Here is a 20,892-nt window from a genome sequence, read left to right as displayed (position 1 = left end):
CCCTCTGTGTTTTAAGACTAGGGGTTCAACCTACATGCCGTTAAACTTAGAGATTTGAGATCCTGATGTAAAAGAGGCCATTGAGACAATAGATCTTGTTTTAGAGGAAAAGGCCATGGAGGAGAAGAGGATATCTGCACTAAATCTGCATACCATGTTCCACAGGGCCAGGATGGAGCAATCAAGTTTTTCAAAGCTAACTCCAGTTTGGTTCCAGGAATAACTTGTGGAAGTAGAACAAACAGAGGAAACAGGTACTCTAGATGAAAGCTCCACGGACACACCAAGGTGTCTATCATCTGAGCCTTTGGATCTCTTGATTTTGCACAATACACTGGAAGTTTTTGATTTAAATGAGAGGCATTCCGATCTATGGCCTCATTTGATAACTAATTGATCAAAGGTGTCTTGATGGAGTCACCACTCTTCTGAATAAAACGACTGATGGCTGAGGTAATCTGCTTCCATATTGTTCACTCCTGGCTTTTTCCATTCCTTAGCTATATAGTCAGAAACCAAATCTGGAACCTGAAATATCTCTAGAATTTTTGGTGGAGCTTTGAAAACAACATTTAACTGGGTTACTGGTTTGTTTTCAACAGGTTTTTGCTCAGAAATACCCAGAGTTATTAGTAACTCATGCAGCAAGGCGCGGATAGGCTCCACTTTAAATATGAAAGTATTGTCAAATTCAGGGTCAGGACCAGGGTCCTTTTCACCAGGTGACAATTCCCCCGTCTGAACTGGATGAATTTTAGGCCGTAGAGTCAGAGTTTTAAAGCAGGACAGGAATTTGAGGTTGAGAGGAAGAAGCTTGCATGTTCACATCAAAAGATGAAGGTAAATCCCCAGAGTTGCGTTTACGCTTACTTGGCTTGGGTATAGCCGCTTAAATATTCTTCCATAGCTTTGTAAATTATTTAAATTATTTTTAAACTCAGGGGTAAAGCCAGTAGTAGCCCACTGAGTAACATACACAGGAACAGGACATAATTCCTTAGAGGAAGTAAAAGGTTACGGCTGACCTGGCACACTGGAACAGTTTTGAAAGGAGACAAAAAAATATACAGGGAGAATTATCAGTAGATGACTCTTCCAAAGGGTTTGATATAGTTTCAGTGGGGACAGATTCACTGGGTTCCATTATAAACAAGACTTATAATTATAGCAGAGTATGAACAAATACACATACACTGTTAAAGGGACACTTAAGCCAAAATAAACTTTTATGATTCAGAAAGAGCATGCAGTTTTAAGACACTTTCCAATTTACTTCCATAATCAAATTTTGCACAGTCTTTTTATATACACACTTTCTGGGGAACAAGATACTATTGAGCATGTGCACAAGCTCATAGGGTATAGGTATACTAGTCTGTGTTAAATCATTGTACTTTTATTATACACATGTTAATTATGCAATTCTACTTCATTGAGTGGTCCTTTAAAAACTAATTTGCCAATCAACACCTCTAGCACTAGGCCCTAAGTGACAGACTGATAGACTGCCACAAGTAACCCCATGGCAGCTCCTGTCTGGGTAATCACCCCCTCCAGTGACAGGACACATAATCAGTCTCAATTTTGTTACAAAAAATCAAGCAGCTGCTTAGAAGCTCCTTTAATGCTAAGCTGCAGCAAACGAGTGAGGGAGAAAAGAGCGCCAAGCTAAGGGGTTCGGGCTACCGCCCGGAATGTTACCAAGGCATCAGAGAGGCCTAATACATTATTAAAAGTGATATATTAATAAAGTTGATAAAAGCATTAAAAACATATCCCACAATCCTAAGGTGTTGCAGAGCTGAACAGCATGCTTGCAGAAGACTAGTTTTCTTAAAGGGCAATACACCTATTTTTTGAGAAATTAAAAAGAAGGTCCCCAGGGCTGCCAAAGAGTAATAAAGGGTGTCAGTGTCATAGATATGCCCTCCTAATTGAGGTAGTGCACCCAGGTACCTGAAATAAGCAAAACATGTGTCAGTAGGAGAGTAGGCTAAGTACCCTGGGTATGTTTTACCTGTGATGAAAGTACCTTCTTATAGTCGGTGGGCTGTGTCTGTGCTGTGGTAAGTGTATTACCTGAAGTAGCACCCCTCAATCGGCTTACCAGGCACCAAATTGTAGCAGTATCTAGTAGATAGCCCACCCAGTGCTTGTACATGTACAGCAGAGGATTTTAGAGGAAATACCATTATCCCACAGAGAAGGCTAAGTGACATGTACCAGCGATGCATGAGAGTAGATATGGCTGAAATCCCATAGGGAGATACTGTGCACATAACAGGGTATTCCTATGTCCCTGTACCACTCAGAGTGCTTGACATCTCTTCTTTCTGAATGATATGTCCCAGGGACAAAAGGTCTCACATTGATCTGAGCTCCCATATATTAAATCATAAAGCAAGTAGCTAAAACACCTCAATTCTAAACCTACTCCGGAGAGGCCAAGAACAAAGCTGAAGAGAGAAGGGAAGTGGCAGGGATTAGAGCTTGTGTGGATTCTTGGCCACCTCCTAGTGGCGGGAATTATATCCCACATGTTATGGAGCGCTATGGACTATCATCATCATACGAAATAAAATCTTTTTGTAGGCAAGCTAGCCATCTGTGTTACAAAAGAACTCCTAAAATGTTGACTATTAACATTCCTCCCATATGTTAACTATATAACATCTATTTGCTGAATGTAGACCTCACCTAAATGTGTTAAAACAACTTACCAGGATATTGTAGTGCAAAAATTGCATGATCTAATTCATTAGAACATGTAATTATTAAACCCTGCAAAGGGGTTAAACACAAAGATGAAGTCTCCTGAGCATTACAACTTTTGAGCTGAACACATCCAGTAATTTGCGTGGTTGTGTGACGGCTGTTGACGACTGGCTCAGTGGCTATAGCCTGCTCGGACCAACAGTTCTGTGCAGCTCCTGATCAGGAATCTGTTTAACCCCTTTGTGGAAGTTAAACCCATAAAGTTCCATGGTGAGTAACGTAAAAATTACATGCTCTGAAAATTCGATAATGTAACATAATATATTATGACATTTTAAGAAGACTATTAAATGTTATTCCCACTGTTTTATGATTTCTATAATTATAACCTATGTTGCCCATAAACGATCAAGTTAATTTTAAAGTGATGGTAAAATCCCAGCATTTAAAAAATGCTAGAATTTACCATCACTAGAAATAAAGTGTAGTTTTAGTCATCACTTATTAAAAAAGGGTGCTAAACTCCCCTTGTCTCTGCTGCGGCAGCTCGCTAAAGTTAAAACCTCCAGCCACCCATGGAACATTGCTTTTCACTCTATGAGGTGACGTTTCCACCTCTAAACCAATAGCGGTGCGTGTCACCTGACCGTGTTCTGTATGCTAGCACAGCTATTGGTTTAGAGAGGGAAACGTCACCTCACTTTTTTAATAATTAATTACTATTATTTTCAGTGATGGTAAATTCTAGCGTTTTTTTAATGCTCGGATTTACCATCAGTTTAAACTTAATGCTGAAAGTTTATGCCTCTGACTGCCCACGGCAAAACAATTCTCAATGAGCCAATAGCGTGCAAGCCATCCGGCATAATGCTGATCAGCAACACGGCTAATGGCTAAGAGGTGGAAACATCACCTCATTGAGAAAAACAGCATTTTGCCGTTGGGTAGTCAGGGGAGCTCAGCTCAGGATAAACTGCAGGCAAACAAAGAAACTTTCAGCATGAAGTTTTCTTCACTTCATGACTGAAAGTACCCTTTATTTATAGCACTGGTAAATCCTAGTGTTTTAAAAACGCTAGGATTTACCATCACTTTAACGTTGAGGTCAGCAACAATCATGGTAAAGCAGAATGAGTGCATATTAAAGAGCATCATAAACTTAGATTAACATATTATTACAGTGTTTTCCCCAGTAGAAATTTAATTGGCACAACTCCTGGCTATGCAATTTGTGATTTGGATAGCTAAAGTATCATTTATAAATAGATTTGTATTTTAAATGTAGTGTGAAAGAAGCAAGAAGAAACACCATGTGTTTACAATGAGCAAAAGATCTTAACCACTCACTTGTGGGTGATATAACGGCCAATTTGCAGCCATGTTTATATCCAGGATCAACTCCCAATATGGTACGCCCTCTGACCGGGTTTGCAAGAAGCAACTGTCGGAGATTCCTTCCAAACATCATAATGGATTCCTTTTCAGCATCTGTTGTTAGTTTTGACCTTTTCGAAAGATAAAGAAATATTTTTAACCATGAACAACAAATAAATTCACCAAAGTATAAAGAATTTATTAAAGAGACAGTAAATCCAAGATTCAACTTTCATACTTTAGACAGAGCATGCAGTTTTAAACAACTTTCCAATTTACATCAATTATCCGGTTTGCTTTGTTCTCTTGGTACCCTTTGTTGAATAGTAAATCTAGGTAGACTGAAAGAGGCTCAGGAGAGTGCATGTATCTTCAATATTCTATGGTTACAGTGTTCTGCAACATAGTTTGTGTTAGTCACTGTTGCAAACACCACCGCCATAGAATATTGAAAACATGTGCATGCTCCTGAGCCCCTATGAGCCGACCTAGATTTAATCTTAAACAAAAGATACCAAAAGAGCAAAGCACATTTTATAACAGAATTAAATTAAAAGTTGTTTAATTTTTACTTAACTGTCCCTTTAACTTTAAACTTGGCAAATATAGTCACTTCCCTCAGTACAGTATTCACCAGCCCTGCCTCTTGTGGATGCACAGGAATAGGGCAAGGCCCACCTTTTCTGCAGTATTCATAATGATCAAGTATCCTTAGAGCAAACATTAATTACAACAACATGGGGGTGTTTGGTGAATGCGTCTACTGCACTGAATTATGGAATTCCACTTTTCTTCACGTACGAAAGAAGCCAATTTACCAGTGTAAAAGTCATACACAAAAGTACAGCTTAGTATGAATAAGGAAAAAACTAAAGATAACGCAAAATGTTGTCATGTTACAAATAAGAGCATCCAGTTTGTAGGTATTCTGTAAATAACTAAGTAACTGGTGATAAACAGAATGCTCACTGCTTTTTTGATGGACAGTGACACGCCTCACAAGCATAAAAACATTTTTCTTTATCTCAAAACAGGAATAACCATTGTACAATAAACAAAATACCCTAATACATTTTAAAATGTCCATAAACAAAAAAAAATACTTTACTGTCCCCTTTCATTATTATTACTATGATGATTATTATTATTTTGCGATTTAAATAGTAAACTATTGAAATATATTGTTCTAGCATCTCCTCTTCTGTATATGGATTATACACAGTAGCCAAACTGAATGGAATTAACATGTCACTCCTAAAGATGGGGAAAAACATGCATATGAATTTACTATTTAAATATTTTAAAACAAAAATACTCAATTTTATTTAAAATTATATATAAAATGTAAGGAATTTAGTTTTGGCCTTCTATGTTACTTTAATCAAAGAATTATCTTAAAATTGTAGACTAAAAGTATTAATCATGCATCATATTTTGACAGTATCCCATAGAAATGGATATATTTCACAAACTTTAAAGAATACTTATATGGCAGGTTCTGAGGTGCTGAATGCCAAAATATTTTAATATAAGCTTGGGAGTCTTATCTACATTAAGATCCTACAAAAATATACTGCAACATGCCAAACGCAACATAGCCTTAGACTTTTAATCCCGAAAGACAATATCAATATGAAAAGGTGGAGTTAAAAAAAAAGATAAATTAACTCTACAAAACCTATATGGATATTTCCTTACTTGTCACTACATAATAAACCTTTTTCTTGGCATAGATGAAAAAGAGAAATTGGTGGTAAGTTAAAGGGACACGGAACCCACATTTTTTTCTTTCATGATTCAGATAGAGCATGCAATTGTAAGCAACTTTCTAATTTACTCATATTATAAATTTTTCTTCATTCTCTTGTTATCTTTATTTGAAAAGCAAGAATGTAAGTTTGGAAGCCGGCCCATTTTTTGTTCACAACCTGGGTTGTCCTTGCTGATTGGACAGCACCAATAAACAAGTGCTGTCCAGGGTTCTAAACCAAAGATTGTCCGGCTACTTAGCTTAGATGCCTTCTTTTTCAAATAAAGATAGCAAGAGGACAAAGAAAAACAAAATTTATGCTTACCTGATAAATGTATTTCTTTCTTGACACTGTGAGTCCACGGATCATCTAATTACTATTGGGAATATCACTCCTGCCCATCAGGTGGCGGCAAAGAGCACCACAGCAAAGCTGTTAAATATCACCTCCCTTCCCTCCACCCCCAGTCATTCGACCGAAGTAAAGTAGAGAAAGGAAGCAACAATGTGCAGCGGTGCCTGAGGTTTATAATACAACTAAAAAGGCCTGTCTTTAAAACAGGGCTGCCATGGACTCACCGTGTCAAGAAAGAAAGAAATTTATCAGGTAAGAATAAATTTTGTTTTCTTTCTAATGACAAGTTGAGTCCACAGATCATCTAATTACTATTGGGAATCAATACCCAAGCTAGAGGACACAGATGATAAGGGAGGGACAAGACAGGGAACCTAAACGGAAGGCACCACTACTTGAAGAACCTTTCTCCCAAAGGAAGCCTCAGCCGAGGTAAAAGTATAAAATTTATAGAATTTAAAAAACATAATTTATGCTTACCTGATAAATGTATTTCTCTTGTAGTGTATCCAGTCCACAGATCATCCATTACTTGTGGGATATTCTCCTTCCCAACAGGAAGTTGCAAGAGGATCACCCACAGCAGAGCTGCTATATAGCTCCTCCCCTCACTGCCATATCCAGTCATTCGACCGAAACAAGCCGAGAAAGGAAAAACCATAGGGTGCAGTGGTGACTGTAGTTTAAAAAGGACAGGGCGGGCCGTGGACTGGATACACTACAAGAGAAATAAATTTATCAGGTAAGCATAAATTATGTTTTCTCTTGTTAAGTGTATCCAGTCCACGGATCATCCATTACTTGTGGGATACCAATACCAAAGCTAAAGTACACGGATGATGGGAGGGACAAGGCAGGAACTTAAACGGAAGGAACCACTGCCTGTAGAACCTTTCTCCCAAAAACAGCCTCCGAAGAAGCAAAAGTATCAAATTTGTAAAATTTGGAAAAGGTATGAAGCGAAGACCAAGTCGCAGCCTTGCAAATCTGTTCAACAGAGGCCTCATTTTTAAAGGCCCAGGTGGAAGCCACAGCTCTAGTAGAGTGAGCTGTAATCCTTTCAGGAGGCTGCTGTCCAGCAGTCTCATAGGCTAAACGGATTATACTCCGAAGCCAAAAAGAAAGAGAGGTTGCAGAAGCCTTTTGACCTCTCCTCTGTCCAGAGTAAACAACAAACAGGTTCGATGTTTGACGAAAATCTTTAGTAGCCTGTAAGTAAAACTTACACGGACTACGTCTAGATTATGCAAAAGACGTTCCTTCTTTGAAGAAGGATTAGGACATAATGATGGAACAACAATCTCTTGATTGATATTCTTGTTAGAAACCACCTTAGGTAAAAACCCAGGTTTTGTACGCAGAACTACTTTATCTGAATGAAAGATCAGATAAGGAGAATCACAATGTAAGGCAGATAACTCCGAGACTCTTCGAGCCGAGGAAATAGCCATCAGAAAAAGAACTTTCCATGATAGAAGTTTGATATCAATAGAATAAAGGGGTTCAAACGGAACCCCTTGAAGAACTTTAAGAACCAAGTTTAAGCTCCATGGAGGAGCAACAGGTTTAAACACAGGCTTAATTCTAACTAAAGCCTGACAAAATGCCTGAACTTCTGGAACTTCTGCCAGACGCTTGTGTAAAAGAATAGACAGAGCAGAAATCTGTCCCTTTAAAGAACTAGCTGATAATCCTTTGTCCAACCCCTCTTGGAGGAAGGACAATATCCTAGGAATCCTAACCCTACTCCATGAGTAATTCTTGGATTCACACCAATGAAGATATTTACGCCATATCTTGTGGTAAATTTTCCTGGTGACAGGCTTTCGTGCCTGTATTAAGGTATCAATTACTGACTCGGAGAAGCCACGCTTTGATAGGATCAAGCGTTCAATCTCCATGCAGTCAGTCTCAGAGAAAGTAGATTCGGATGATTGAAAGGACCTTGTATTAGAAGGTCTTGTCTCAGAGGCAGAGTCCATGGTGGAAAGGATGACATGTCCACTAGGCAGGGCCGCCACTAGAAATTTTGGGGCCCCTGACTCAACCATTGATCAGGGCCCCCCCCCCTCCTTTGACATGTGCAATTTTTGACCAAGTGACTAAAACGTATATGCACTTTATTCTTGTCTATTTAAACTTGGAAATGTTGTAAAGGTAGTAACATACACACACACAGACACACTCATACACTGAAACACACTCACACATAAGGATTCACATATAGACACTCTAGCAGACACGCAAAGAAACACACTCAGACACCCAAACAGACACTTAGCACTTGTTTACATTGACCTGACAAGTAATGAGGTAAACTACAGTTTTGTAAAAAAACGAGATTTAGAAAACAAAATATGGAGTTCTGATTATCTTTTTGTAAAGGAAGATGACAACTAAATTACGACAACAGCATGCAGTGGCTGAAAGGAAGGGCCCTGTACTGCCTAAACAATAATTTAAAGGTTAAATGGTGGATTGGTCACTTCCGGAAAGGTCTTGTTAGTCTCAAAGTCTGTAGAAAGATGTGAATAATTATTAGTAAGGTCAAAATGTCCTAAAAAGGAACAGACAATGGACACACACACACAAACTCAAACTTGCACAAAGGAAAGACCGACAGAGACAGCCTCAGAAAAGACACAAAGACATACACACACACACAGAGACACCCACAGAAAACACACAAAGACATACACACACAGAGAGACACAACCACATAAAAAACACAGAAAGACATACATACACACACTCTCACTGACACATCCACAGAAAACACACAAAGACATACACACACCCTCACAGAGACACCCACATAAAACACACACCCTCACAGAGACATCCACAGAAAACACAGACATACATACATACATACACACACACACACACACACACACCCTCACAGAGACATCCACAGAAAGCACAGACATTCACACCCACCCTCACAGAGGCATCCAGAGAAAATGCACAAAGACAAACATACACACACCCTCAGAGAGACACCCACAGAAAAAGCTCAAAGACATATGCACACACCCTCACAGACATCCACAGAAAATGCACAAAGACATACACACCCACCCTCACAGAGAGACCCACAGATAAAAAATACATACACACTCATAGAGACACAAACCAAAGCACAAAGACATAAACACAGACACTCACAGAAACAGGAGGAAACATTTATGCACCTTGCATCCCCTAAATCAACATTGTGTGACATGCATGATATATTTTTTTTAGAAATTAAGAGATCACTTTTTAAAGAATCATATTTGTAAATGTGCAAACAAAAATAAGTCTGTGAATTCAAAATTGTACATTAATGAGCTGGGTAGATGGCTAGATGAAGAAAAGTACCTTTAAAACGTTGACATATATATGTTTGTTTTTTTCCCCATTTTCCCCAACCTAGAGCACCACTTCAAATATAGTGTACAAATGTTCCCATTTGTCAGCTGTACTTATGGATTTTGAAAATGCTGTACTCTATATGGTCTTGGTGGGACCATAAGCTGTGGTACTCATACCATTAGATCTGGTTAAATGCAGGATTTAGGCTTGTTGGTATGTATTTCAAAATGAAGTCAGCTGTAGTGTAAACTGAACAGTTTTAAGTTAACCTGTCTCATTTCAAACACTGAGAAATCTTAGTCTGAGAGTATAAAATTTTATGCAGATGTAAAAATCTTAGATAAAATGCCTCCTTGCATCTGGAAAGTTGATGCATAAAGGGGCAGTAAACTGGAATGTAATATATATATATAATAAAATGCAAATCTGCCAAAAGGGCATCTACCATTTGTGTATTGAGGAGGAAACATTTCTGCATGGTTTTAAATATAGAATTTCTACAGCATTGTCAAATAATCATAAATACACTGCTGCTAAAAAAAAATGTGTTTTTATGGACCCCTAGCCCAACCAAACAACTACTACCACACTGAAGTTACACTGGTGGCTGCCCAAATTTAAAATGTAAAAAAAATTTAAAAAAAAAAAAAAACAATTTTTTTTTTTAGTTCTTGCCTCATGGGGCCCCCCTGGCTCATTGGGCCCCTGACAGGAGTCACCCCTGTCACCCCCTGATGGCGGCCCTGCCACTAGGTCTGCATACCAGGTCCTGCGTGGCCACGCAGGCGCTATCAATATCACCGATGCTCTCTCCTGTTTGATTTTGGCAATCAGACGCGGGAGCAGAGGAAACGGTGGAAACACATAAGCCAGGTTGAAGAACCAAGGCGCTGCTAGAGCATCTATCAGTGCCGCTTCTGGGTCCCTGGACCTGGATCCGTAACAAGGAAGCTTGGCGTTCTGGCGAGACGCCATGAGATCCATTTCTGGTTTGCCCCAACGGAGAACCAATTGAGCAAACACCTCCGGATGGAGTTCCCACTCCCCCGGATGAAAAGTCTGACGACTTAGAAAATCCACCTCCCAGTTCTCTACACCTGGGATATGGATCGCTGACAGGTGGCAAGAGTGAGTCTCTGCCCAGCGAATTATTTTGGAGACTTCTGACATCGCTAGGGAACTCCTGGTTCCCCCTTGATGGTTGATGTAAGCCACAGTCGTGATGTTGTCCGACTGAAATCTGATGAACCTCAGTGTTGCTAACTGAGGCCAAGCTAGAAGAGCATTGAATATTGCTATTAACTCCAGAATATTTATTGGGAGGAGTTTCTCCTCCTGAGTCCATGAACCCTGAGCCTTCAGGGAGTTCCAGACTGCACCCCAACCTAGAAGGCTGGCATCTGTTGTTACAATTGTCCAATCTGGTCTGCGAAAGGTCATACCCTTGGACAGATTGACCCGAGATAACCACCAGAGAAGAGAATCTCTGGTTTCCTGATCCAGATTTAGTAGAGGGGACAAATCTGTGTAATCCCCATTCCACTGACTGAGCATGCATAATTGCATCGGTCTGAGATGCAGGCGCGCAAATGGCACTATGTCCATCACCGCTACCATTAAGCCGATTACTTCCATGCACTGAGCCACCGAGGGGCGCGGAATGGAGTGAAGAACACGGCAAGCATTTAGAAGTTTTGATAACCTGGACTCCGTCAGGTAAATTTTCATTTCTACAGAATCTATTAGAGTCCCTAGGAAGGAAACCCTTGTGAGAGGAGATAGAGAACTCTTTTCTTCGTTCACTTTCCACGCATGCGACCTCAGGAATGCCAGAACTATTTCTGTATGAGATTTGGCAATTTGAAAGCTTGACGCCTGTATCAGGATGACGTCCAGGTAAGGAGCCACCACTATGCCTCGCGGTCTTAGGACCGCCAGAAGTGAGCCCAGAACCTTTGTAAAAATTCTTGGGGCTGTAGCTAACCCGAATGGAAGAGCTACAAATTGGTAATGCCTGTCTAGAAAGGCAAACCTCAGGAACCGATAATGATTCTTGTGAATCGGAATGTGAAGGTAGGCATCCTTTAAGTCCACTGTGGTCATGTACTGACCCTCTTGGATCATGGGTAAAATGGTTTGAATAGTTTCCATCTTGAATGACGGAATTTGTTTAGGATCTTTAGATCCAAAATTGGTCTGAAGCTTCCCTCTTTTTTGGGAACCACTAACAGATTTGAATAAAACCCCTGTCCTTGTTCCGTCCGCGGAACTGGATGGATCACTCCCATTACAAGGAGATCTTGTACGCAGCTTAGGAATGCCTCTTTCTTTATCTGGTTTGCAGATAATCTTGAAAGGTGAAATCTCCCTTGTGGAGGAGAAGCTTTGAAGTCCAGAAGATATCCCTGAGATATGATCTCCAACGCCCAGGGATCCTGAACATCTCTTGCCCACGCCTGGGCGAAGAGAGAGAGTCTGCCCCCTACTAGATCCATTGTCGGATAGGGGGCCGCTCCTTCATGCTGTCTTAGAGGCAGCAGCAGGCTTTCTGGCCTGCTTGCCCTTGTTCCAGGACAGGTTAGGTTTCCAGGCCTGCTTGGATTGAGCAAAAATTCCCTCTTGTTTTGAAGCGGAGGAGGTTGATGCTGCACCTGCCTTGAAATTTCGAAAGGCACAAAAATTAGACTGTTTGGCCCTTGATTTGGCCCTGTCCTGAGGAAGGGTATGACCCTTACCTCCAGTAATGTCAGCAATAATTTCTTTCAAACCAGGCCCGAATAAGGTCTGCCCCTTGAAAGGAATGTTGAGTAATTTAGACTTTGAAGTCACATCAGCTGACCAGGATTTGAGCCATAGCGCCCTACGCGCCTGGATGGCGAATCCGGAATTCTTAGCCGTTAGTTTAGTCAAATGAACAATGGCATCAGAAACAAATGAGTTAGCTAGCTTAAGTGTTCTAAGCTTGTCAATAATTTCAGTCAATGGAGCTGTATGGATGGCCTCTTCCAGGGCCTCAAACCAGAACGCCGCCGCCGCCGCAGCAGTGACAGGTGCAATGCATGCAAGGGGCTGTAAAATAAAACCTTGTTGAAAAAACATTTTTTTAAGGTAACCCTCTAATTTTTTATCCATTGGATCTGAAAAAGCACAACTGTCCTCAACCGGGATAGTGGTACGCTTTGCTAAAATAGAAACTGCTCCCTCCACCTTAGGGACTGTCTGCCATAAGTCCCGTGTAGTGGCATCTATTGGAAACATTTTTCTAAATATAGGAGGTGGGGAAAAGGGCACACCGGGTCTATCCCACTCCTTACTAATAATTTCTGTAAGCCTTTTAGGTATTGGAAAAACATCAGTACTCACTGGCACTGCAAAGTATTTAACCAGCCTACACAATTTCTCTGGCACTGCAATTGTGTCACAGTCATTCAGAGCAGCTAATACCTCCCCAAGCAATACACGGAGGTTCTCAAGCTTAAATTTAAAATTAGAAATCTCTGAATCAGGTCTCCCGGATTCAGAGACGTCACCCACAGACTGAAGCTCTCCGTCCTCAGGTTCTGCATATTGTGATAAAGAGGTGAGAGTGGTGTGGGATAAGCGCTCCAGATAAGTAGAGCCAACCAGATTATTATGAAAAAATAAAATGAAATAACAAGAGGAACTAATGATAGTAAAAAAGAATTTTTATAGTGGTAATAGAGGCACGAATAATAACTTCTATATACCAAATAGAAATTATTACAATGAGAGAAATGATTATGATTATAGATCAAATCAGCAATATTATGATAAAAATAATCAATACCAGGATAGATCCCATCACAATAGATCATATCAAAATATGCACTATAGATCCTATCACAATAGATATCGTGACTCAGGAAACTCATCTTCCAATAATTATAGAGAAAGAACAAATACTCACAATTGGAGAATTCCTTTATCTAATAGTTTTGAACCTTTGTCAGACACCCATGATAATTTTGAGAATGTTCCTTTTCAAAAAACCAACAGTCATTTTTTAGGACAAACTTCACAACATACAGGACACCAAAAAAATACTTCAAAAACACAAAATTCCATTTGGGGAACACCAAAAGGAAAAAGAGAAAGAGAGGGAGAAGAGGGAGAAAACCCACAAAAAAGACTAAGATAATCACCTCAAAAACTGATCAGAACACTGGTATATTCAACTTGAGTAAATATAAACTAAATATAGATGAAGAAAGAGTTTTAAAAAAAGGTCTAACCTTTGCACCAATGTGCAAAATGAACAAATTCGAAACACTAATAAACGTAAACCAGTTTGTTCGTAAACTAACTTTGAAAAAATATTTTTTAACTACTCCACTCACTAGAACACAAAACACACCTAGTAAATATATACATTCAAACCTAAAAGAGAAATCAACTTTCTACCCTATGCAAGAAAAGGGAGACTTTATCAAAAATTTTGAAATAAATGTTAAAGAAGATCTAGAGAAATTAGAAATCAACAACAAAATAAAAGATAATCTCAAACCAAATGAACGTAAAACATTAAAATCATTACAAAATAATAAAGAGATTATAATAAAACCTGCCGATAAAGGCGGGGGTATTGTAATTATGGATGTACAATACTACCTGGAAGAATCATATAGGCTTCTACATGACAACACGACGTATACCAGTCTTAAAAACAATCCAATAGAAACTCAGAAAAAGAAACTCAATCTGTTATTGGATAAGGCAAAAACATCAGGAGTAATTACAGATTCAGAATACAATTTCCTTAAAGTTAATTTTCCAAAAAATCCAACATTTTATTTTCTGCCAAAAATTCATAAACATCTCACCAAACCCCCTGGACGTCCCATTATATCAGGAATAGAATCAATATCCTCCAACCTTTCCCAATATGTTGATCATTACCTTCAAAATTATGTTACACAGCTACCATCACATTTAAAAGATTCCACTCATTTTTTAAATGTATTAAATGAAATTAAATGGCAAAACAATTATATAATGGTCACTTGTGACGTTAATTCATTATATACAAACATTAATCACAATTTAGGGTTAGAAGCAATTGCACACTATTTAAATAACGATCCCAATCTATTACAAGAACAAAACAAATTTATTCTAGATAGCATTGAGTTTATTTTAAAAAACAATAGTTTCATGTTTAATGACAAATTTTACCTCCAGACTAGGGGTACCGCTATGGGCACAAGGTTCGCTCCCAGCTATGCGAATCTATTTATGGGATTCTTTGAAGAAACTTTTCTATCCAATGATGTGTGGGGAGCGAACCTTGTGCTCTATAAAAGATTTATTGACGATATCTTCCTAGTCTGGAGGGGTGACTACGAAATTCTAGAACTATTCCTTGAGGACATGAATACTAATGATGTAGGCCTCACTTTCACTTATGAACACAGCACCAGCTCAATACATTTCCTGGACATTGAGGTAGAGATAGTAGAGAATTTAATTAAAACCAAAACCTACTTCAAAACTATAGACTCAAATAATTTTATACATTATCAAAGCTGCCATCTGAATAGGTGGAAGGATAACATCCCAAAAAGTCAGATGCTAAGAGTCAGAAAAAACTGCTCAGACATAGAATCTTATGACTCACAATGCAACATTCTACTAAATAGATTTGCAGATAAAGGTTACAATCAGAAAAAAATCCAAGAAACCATAACTTCTGTAAGAAAAACTGATAGATCCAACTTATTACAAAAGCAACCTAACAAAAGAAAAAAAAAAAAAAATTTATATACAAATAATTCAATGCCTTCTAATGTCAATAATTTTATTCCATTTATAACTGAATATAGCTCAAACCACAAAGAAATAAAAACCATCCTTCAAAAACACTGGCACTATATCAAAAAGGATCCTATATTAGGAACTACAGTTAAAAATTACCCAGATCTCATTTTCAAAAAAGCTAAAAATCTCAAAAGCTATCTGTCACCAAGTGAATTCAAAACAAAAAATGATTATTCAAAAGATGTGAACTTAAAGAAAGAAGAAATTTTTGGATTCTATCCATGTCACAAGTGTAAATCCTGTAGATATAGTAATAAAACTAAAAAGATAACATTTATCAACCAACAGGTTACATTTACAATCAAGGACACCATAACATGTAACAACTCAAATATAATTTACTGCATAAGATGTTCGTGTAATTTATTCTATATAGGTCAAACCAGTCGCACATTCAAAGATAGAATGAGAGAACATATTTGGAACATAGAACATAAAACCACAAAAACCATACTTTACAAACATTTCAATGAAATACACCATGGAGACCTTAAATGTTTTCAATGTTGGGGAATGAAAAAAATTAGACCGAACAAGAGAGGGGGAAATATAGAAAAGGTACTCCTAAAAAAAGAAGCAGAACTCATATTTGAATATAAAACAGTACATCCATTGGGACTTAATAGTTCCTTTGATCTTAATTCTATCTTATAAACAATCACTAGACAAACAAAATAGTTGAACACATATTCCAAATTACATCTATCATATAAAATATTATTTCACTAAAAATTGAACTCATACACTATCGAAATAAACATAAACGAGACTGTACAATAGCCGTCTCGAAGCTATATCTACAAAACTTTTACTTTGTATCACATCCTCCCCTCACCTCTTAGCATATAGACAAGTTGATTTAGCGCTTATTAAAGAACAACCTGATATTGCAATTTTGCAAGATTATTATAATAAAATGAAAAAAACCTTTGGAGCAATGTATATTTACATATATAAAAATCACTTTCAACAAAAACTGTATTAAAGAAAAACTGGTTATAGTATAATGTTGAGATATGGGCGACTATATCTTTACACTTAAATTCACATTCTGAAATGATGGGATTTCTCATAAATTTAAATATTAATTCAACATTCCAATTCTGGTTATGTATTTTGTTCATGTATTTAATCCTAATGCAATCATTTCAAAAACACTTAATGAGTGAAATTAGATGGAATATTGTCTTTGAAAAATTTTTTAATAAGATATACCTCATCTATCTATGAAACTGACTTCAACACATTCACTTTAGAAGCACTTAAGGGTTAATTTAGACTATCCTCTAACCACACCTGTCCTGAATCAAACACTCCTTATAAAAAGGCAGTAATTTCATATAGTAAGCATCTTGATAAAGGCAGCTAACACTGCCGAAACGCGTAGATTTGCTTACTCCTGTCAATTCAGAATTTTATTACTGGTACTGGTAGTGTTACACTCTACAGGTTCATCCCTATCTCTATGATTAATATAGAGGGAGGACATATGAGTAATTCCTGTGTGTAACCAATTATATACTAAGGCTATTGAACTGCTAAACTGTTTTACTGGCACAAAAACAGGTTCATTTCTATCTCCTTGAATCAACACTGAGATCGATGTATGAATAATTCCTGTGTGCCCCCTAGTTTCTTCCTTTGCTCCCATCATAGCCCTAATATACACTAAAAACCAAGTGCTTAGGAGCTTCTTCGGATAAGGACAAGTTTCACATTTCAGAACGGACATAAAACCAAACGGATCAACACTCCATAGGATTCAGAGCTGCTGATAAAACAAACCGTTTTTTTCAAATTTGGACAGATTCTTTGGACATTGGACACTTGCAAGTATTGATACTAACCATCACATAAACAAGTATACTTTGTTACGATTGAGAATTGGATACAAATTTCAAACTTTTTGTGTTTAAGCATATCACAGAGATTGGAGGAATACAATAGTCAGGTGACGTGACGTCACACCTCCCGATCCATCACTCACAGTTACTCCTAACGGCTGAACAGATCAGACGCCTCCACTGAATACTGTGACCAAATATTCCATTGCTTAAAAATAATACTGGTAACATTTAGCCGAGCCAATTTTACTGTGCTAAGAGTTATTAACCTTTATCAAGTTTATTCATATTCGTATATATTTTTAAGAAACACTTAGGGAATCTTTTAGAAATTTTATATCGGCTGTATTTTTCTGTTTTTAATATGATTAATATGTTTGATTGTTACTGATGCCGGCATCTTATGTAATTGAGTATATGCTAACATATTCTGTATGCATTAACTAGTTATCTACCTAAATCACTATAAAAATTCTTTTTTACTATCATTAGTTCCTCTTGTTATTTCATTTTATTTTTTCATAATAATCTGGTTGGCTCTACTTATCTGGAGCGCTTATCCCACACCACTCTCACCTCTTTATCGTATAGTCTGTAATTGGAGATTTTATCAGACCATATTAGGGATTCAAGCACAGAAACCTTTTCCTGATTAGCACTCACACCACCCTTTGTTTGTTTGTTTATTCTGCATATTGTGACACAGTATCAGACATGGCTCTTACAGCATCTACGCGCTCTGTATCTCGTCTAACCCCAGAGCTATCGCGCTTGCCTCTCAATTCAGGCAATCTGGCTAATACCTCTGACAGGGTATTATTCATGACTGCAGCCATATCCTGCAAAGTAATCGCTATGGGTGTCCCTGATGTACTTGGCGCCATATTAGCGTGCGTCCCTTGAGCGGGAGGTGAAGGGTCCGACACGTGGGGAGAGTTAGTCGGCATAACTTCCCCCTCGACAGACCCCTCTGGTGACAATTCCTTTATAGATAAAGACTGATCTTTACTGTTTAAGGTGAAATCAATACATTTAGTACACATTCTCCTATGGGGCTCCACCATGGCTTTTAAACATAATGAACAAGTATCCTCTGATTCAGACATGTTTGTACAAACTAGCAATGAGACTAGCAAGCTTGGAAAACACTTTAAACCAAGTTAACAAGCAATATAAAAAACGTTACTGTGCCTTTAAGAGAAAAAAATTTTTGACAAAATTTGAAATAACAGTGAAAAAAGGCAGTTACACTAACGAAATTTTTACAGTGTATGTAACAAGTTAGCAGAGCATTGCACCCACTTGCAAATGGATGATTAACCCATTAATACCAAAAACGGAATAATAAATGACAAAAACGTTTTTAAAACACAGTCACAACAACTGCCACAGATCTACTGTGGTTGTTACCCTCCTCAAACACGACTTTTGAAGCCTTTTGAGCCCTTCAGAGATGTCCTGTATCATGCAGAAGGAAGCTGAGTGTCTCTGTCTGTAATTCTAGCTGCGCAGAAAAGCGCTAAAATAGACCCCTCCCACTCATATTACAACAGTAAAAAGCCTCAGGAAACTGTTTCTAGGCAAAAATCAAGCCAGCCATGTGGAAAAAAACTAGGCCCCAATAAGTTTTATCACCAAACACATATAAAAACGATTAAACATGCCAGCAAACGTTTTATATTACACTTTTATAAGAGTATGTATCTCTGTTAATAAGCCTGATACCAGTCGCTATCACTGCATTTAAGGCTTAACTTACATTAATCCGGTATCAGCAGCATTTTTCTAGCAAATTCCATCTCTAGAAATATGTTAACTGCACATACCTTATTGCAGGAAAACCTGCACGCCATTCCCCCTCTGAAGTTGCCTCACTCCTCAGAATATGTGAGAACGGCAGTGGATCTTAGTTACTTCTGCTAAGATCATAGAAATCACAGGCAGATTCTTCTTCTAATGCTGCCTGGGATAAAACAGTACACTCCGGTACCATTTAAAAATAATAAACTTTTGATTGAAGTTAAAAAACTAACTATAATACACCACTCTCCTCTTACTACGTCCATCTTTGTTGAGAGTTGCAAGAGAATGACTGGGTATGGCAGTGAGGGGAGGAGCTATATAGCAGCTCTGCTGTGGGTGATCCTCTTGCAACTTCCTGTTGGGAAGGAGAATATCCCACAAGTAATGGATGATCCGTGGACTGGATACACTTAACAAGAGAAAAACAGAATTTATGTTTACCTGATAAATTACTTTCTCCAACGGTGTGTCCGGTCCACGGCGTCATCCTTACTTGTGGGATATTCTCCTCCCCAACAGGAAATGGCAAAGAGCCCAGCAAAGCTTCCCCAGTCATTCGACCGACGTAAAGGAGGAATATTTGCATAGGAGAAATCATATGATACCGTGGTGACTGTAGTTAGAGAAAATAAATCATCATACCTGATTAAAAAACCAGGGCGGGCCGTGGACCGGACACACCGTTGGAGAAAGTAATTTATCAGGTAAACATAAATTCTGTTTTCTCCAACATAGGTGTGTCCGGTCCACGGCGTCATCCTTACTTGTGGGAACCAATACCAAAGCTTTAGGACACGGATGATGGGAGGGAGCAAATCAGGTCACCTAGATGGAAGGCACCACGGCTTGCAAAACCTTTCTCCCAAAAATAGCCTCAGAAGAAGCAAAAGTATCAAATTTGTAAAATTTAGTAAAAGTGTAAAGTGAAGACCAAGTCGCTGCCTTACATATCTGATCAACAGAAGCCTCGTTCTTGAAGGCCCATGTGGAAGCCACGGCCCTAGTGGAATGAGCTGTGATTCTTTCAGGAGGCTGCCGTCCGGCAGTCTCATAAGCCAATCTGATGATGCTTTTAAGCCAAAAAGAGAGAGAGGTAGAAGTTGCTTTTTGACCTCTCCTTTTACCAGAATAAACAACAAACAAGGAAGATGTTTGTCTGAAATCCTTTGTAGCCTCTAAATAGAATTTTAGAGCACGAACTACATCCAAATTGTGCAACAAACGTTCCTTCTTTGAAACTGGATTCGGACACAAAGAAGGCACGACTATCTCCTGGTTAATATTTTTGTTAGAAACAACTTTCGGAAGAAAACCAGGTTTAGTACGCAAAACCACCTTATCTGCATGGAACACCAGATAAGGAGGAGAACACTGCAGAGCAGATAACTCTGAAACTCTTCTAGCAGAAGAAATTGCAACCAAAAACAAAACTTTCCAAGATAATAACTTGATATCAACGGAATGTAGGGGTTCAAACGGAACCCCCTGAAGAACTGAAAGAACTAAATTAAGACTCCAAGGAGGAGTCAAAGGTTTGTAAACAGGCTTGATTCTAACCAGAGCCTGAACAAAAGCTTGAACATCTGGCACAGCCGCCAGCTTTTTGTGAAGTAAAACAGATAAAGCAGAAATCTGTCCCTTCAAAGAACTTGCAGATAATCCTTTCTCCAAACCTTCTTGAAGAAAGGATAGAATCTTAGGAATTTTTATCTTGTTCCATGGGAATCCTTTAGATTCACACCAACAGATATATTTTTTCCATATTTTATGGTAGATTTTTCTAGTTACAGGCTTTCTGGCCTGAACAAGAGTATCAATGACAGAATCTGAGAACCCTCGCTTTGATAAAATCAAGCGTT

At 38.4% G+C, this 20,892-nt stretch overlaps 1 protein-coding gene across 1 annotated transcript in view; it reads right to left on the bottom strand.

Moving 5' to 3' along the window:
• SRBD1 (S1 RNA binding domain 1) overlaps positions 1 to 20,892 on the bottom strand; it is an 823,313-nt gene that overhangs the window by 538,627 nt on the left and 263,794 nt on the right. Inside the window, exon 13 of the mRNA XM_053712257.1 lies at positions 4,063 to 4,220. Within this exon, the coding sequence (XP_053568232.1) occupies positions 4,063 to 4,220 (158 nt within the window). The remainder of the gene's footprint in view (positions 1 to 4,062; positions 4,221 to 20,892) is intronic.

This window comes from Bombina bombina, chromosome 4 (genome assembly GCF_027579735.1).
Source record: "Bombina bombina isolate aBomBom1 chromosome 4, aBomBom1.pri, whole genome shotgun sequence".
Lineage (NCBI taxonomy): Eukaryota > Metazoa > Chordata > Amphibia > Anura > Bombinatoridae > Bombina > Bombina bombina.
The sequence above is the reverse complement of the archived record's forward strand: the minus strand, read 5'-3'. Positions and strand labels throughout refer to the sequence as shown.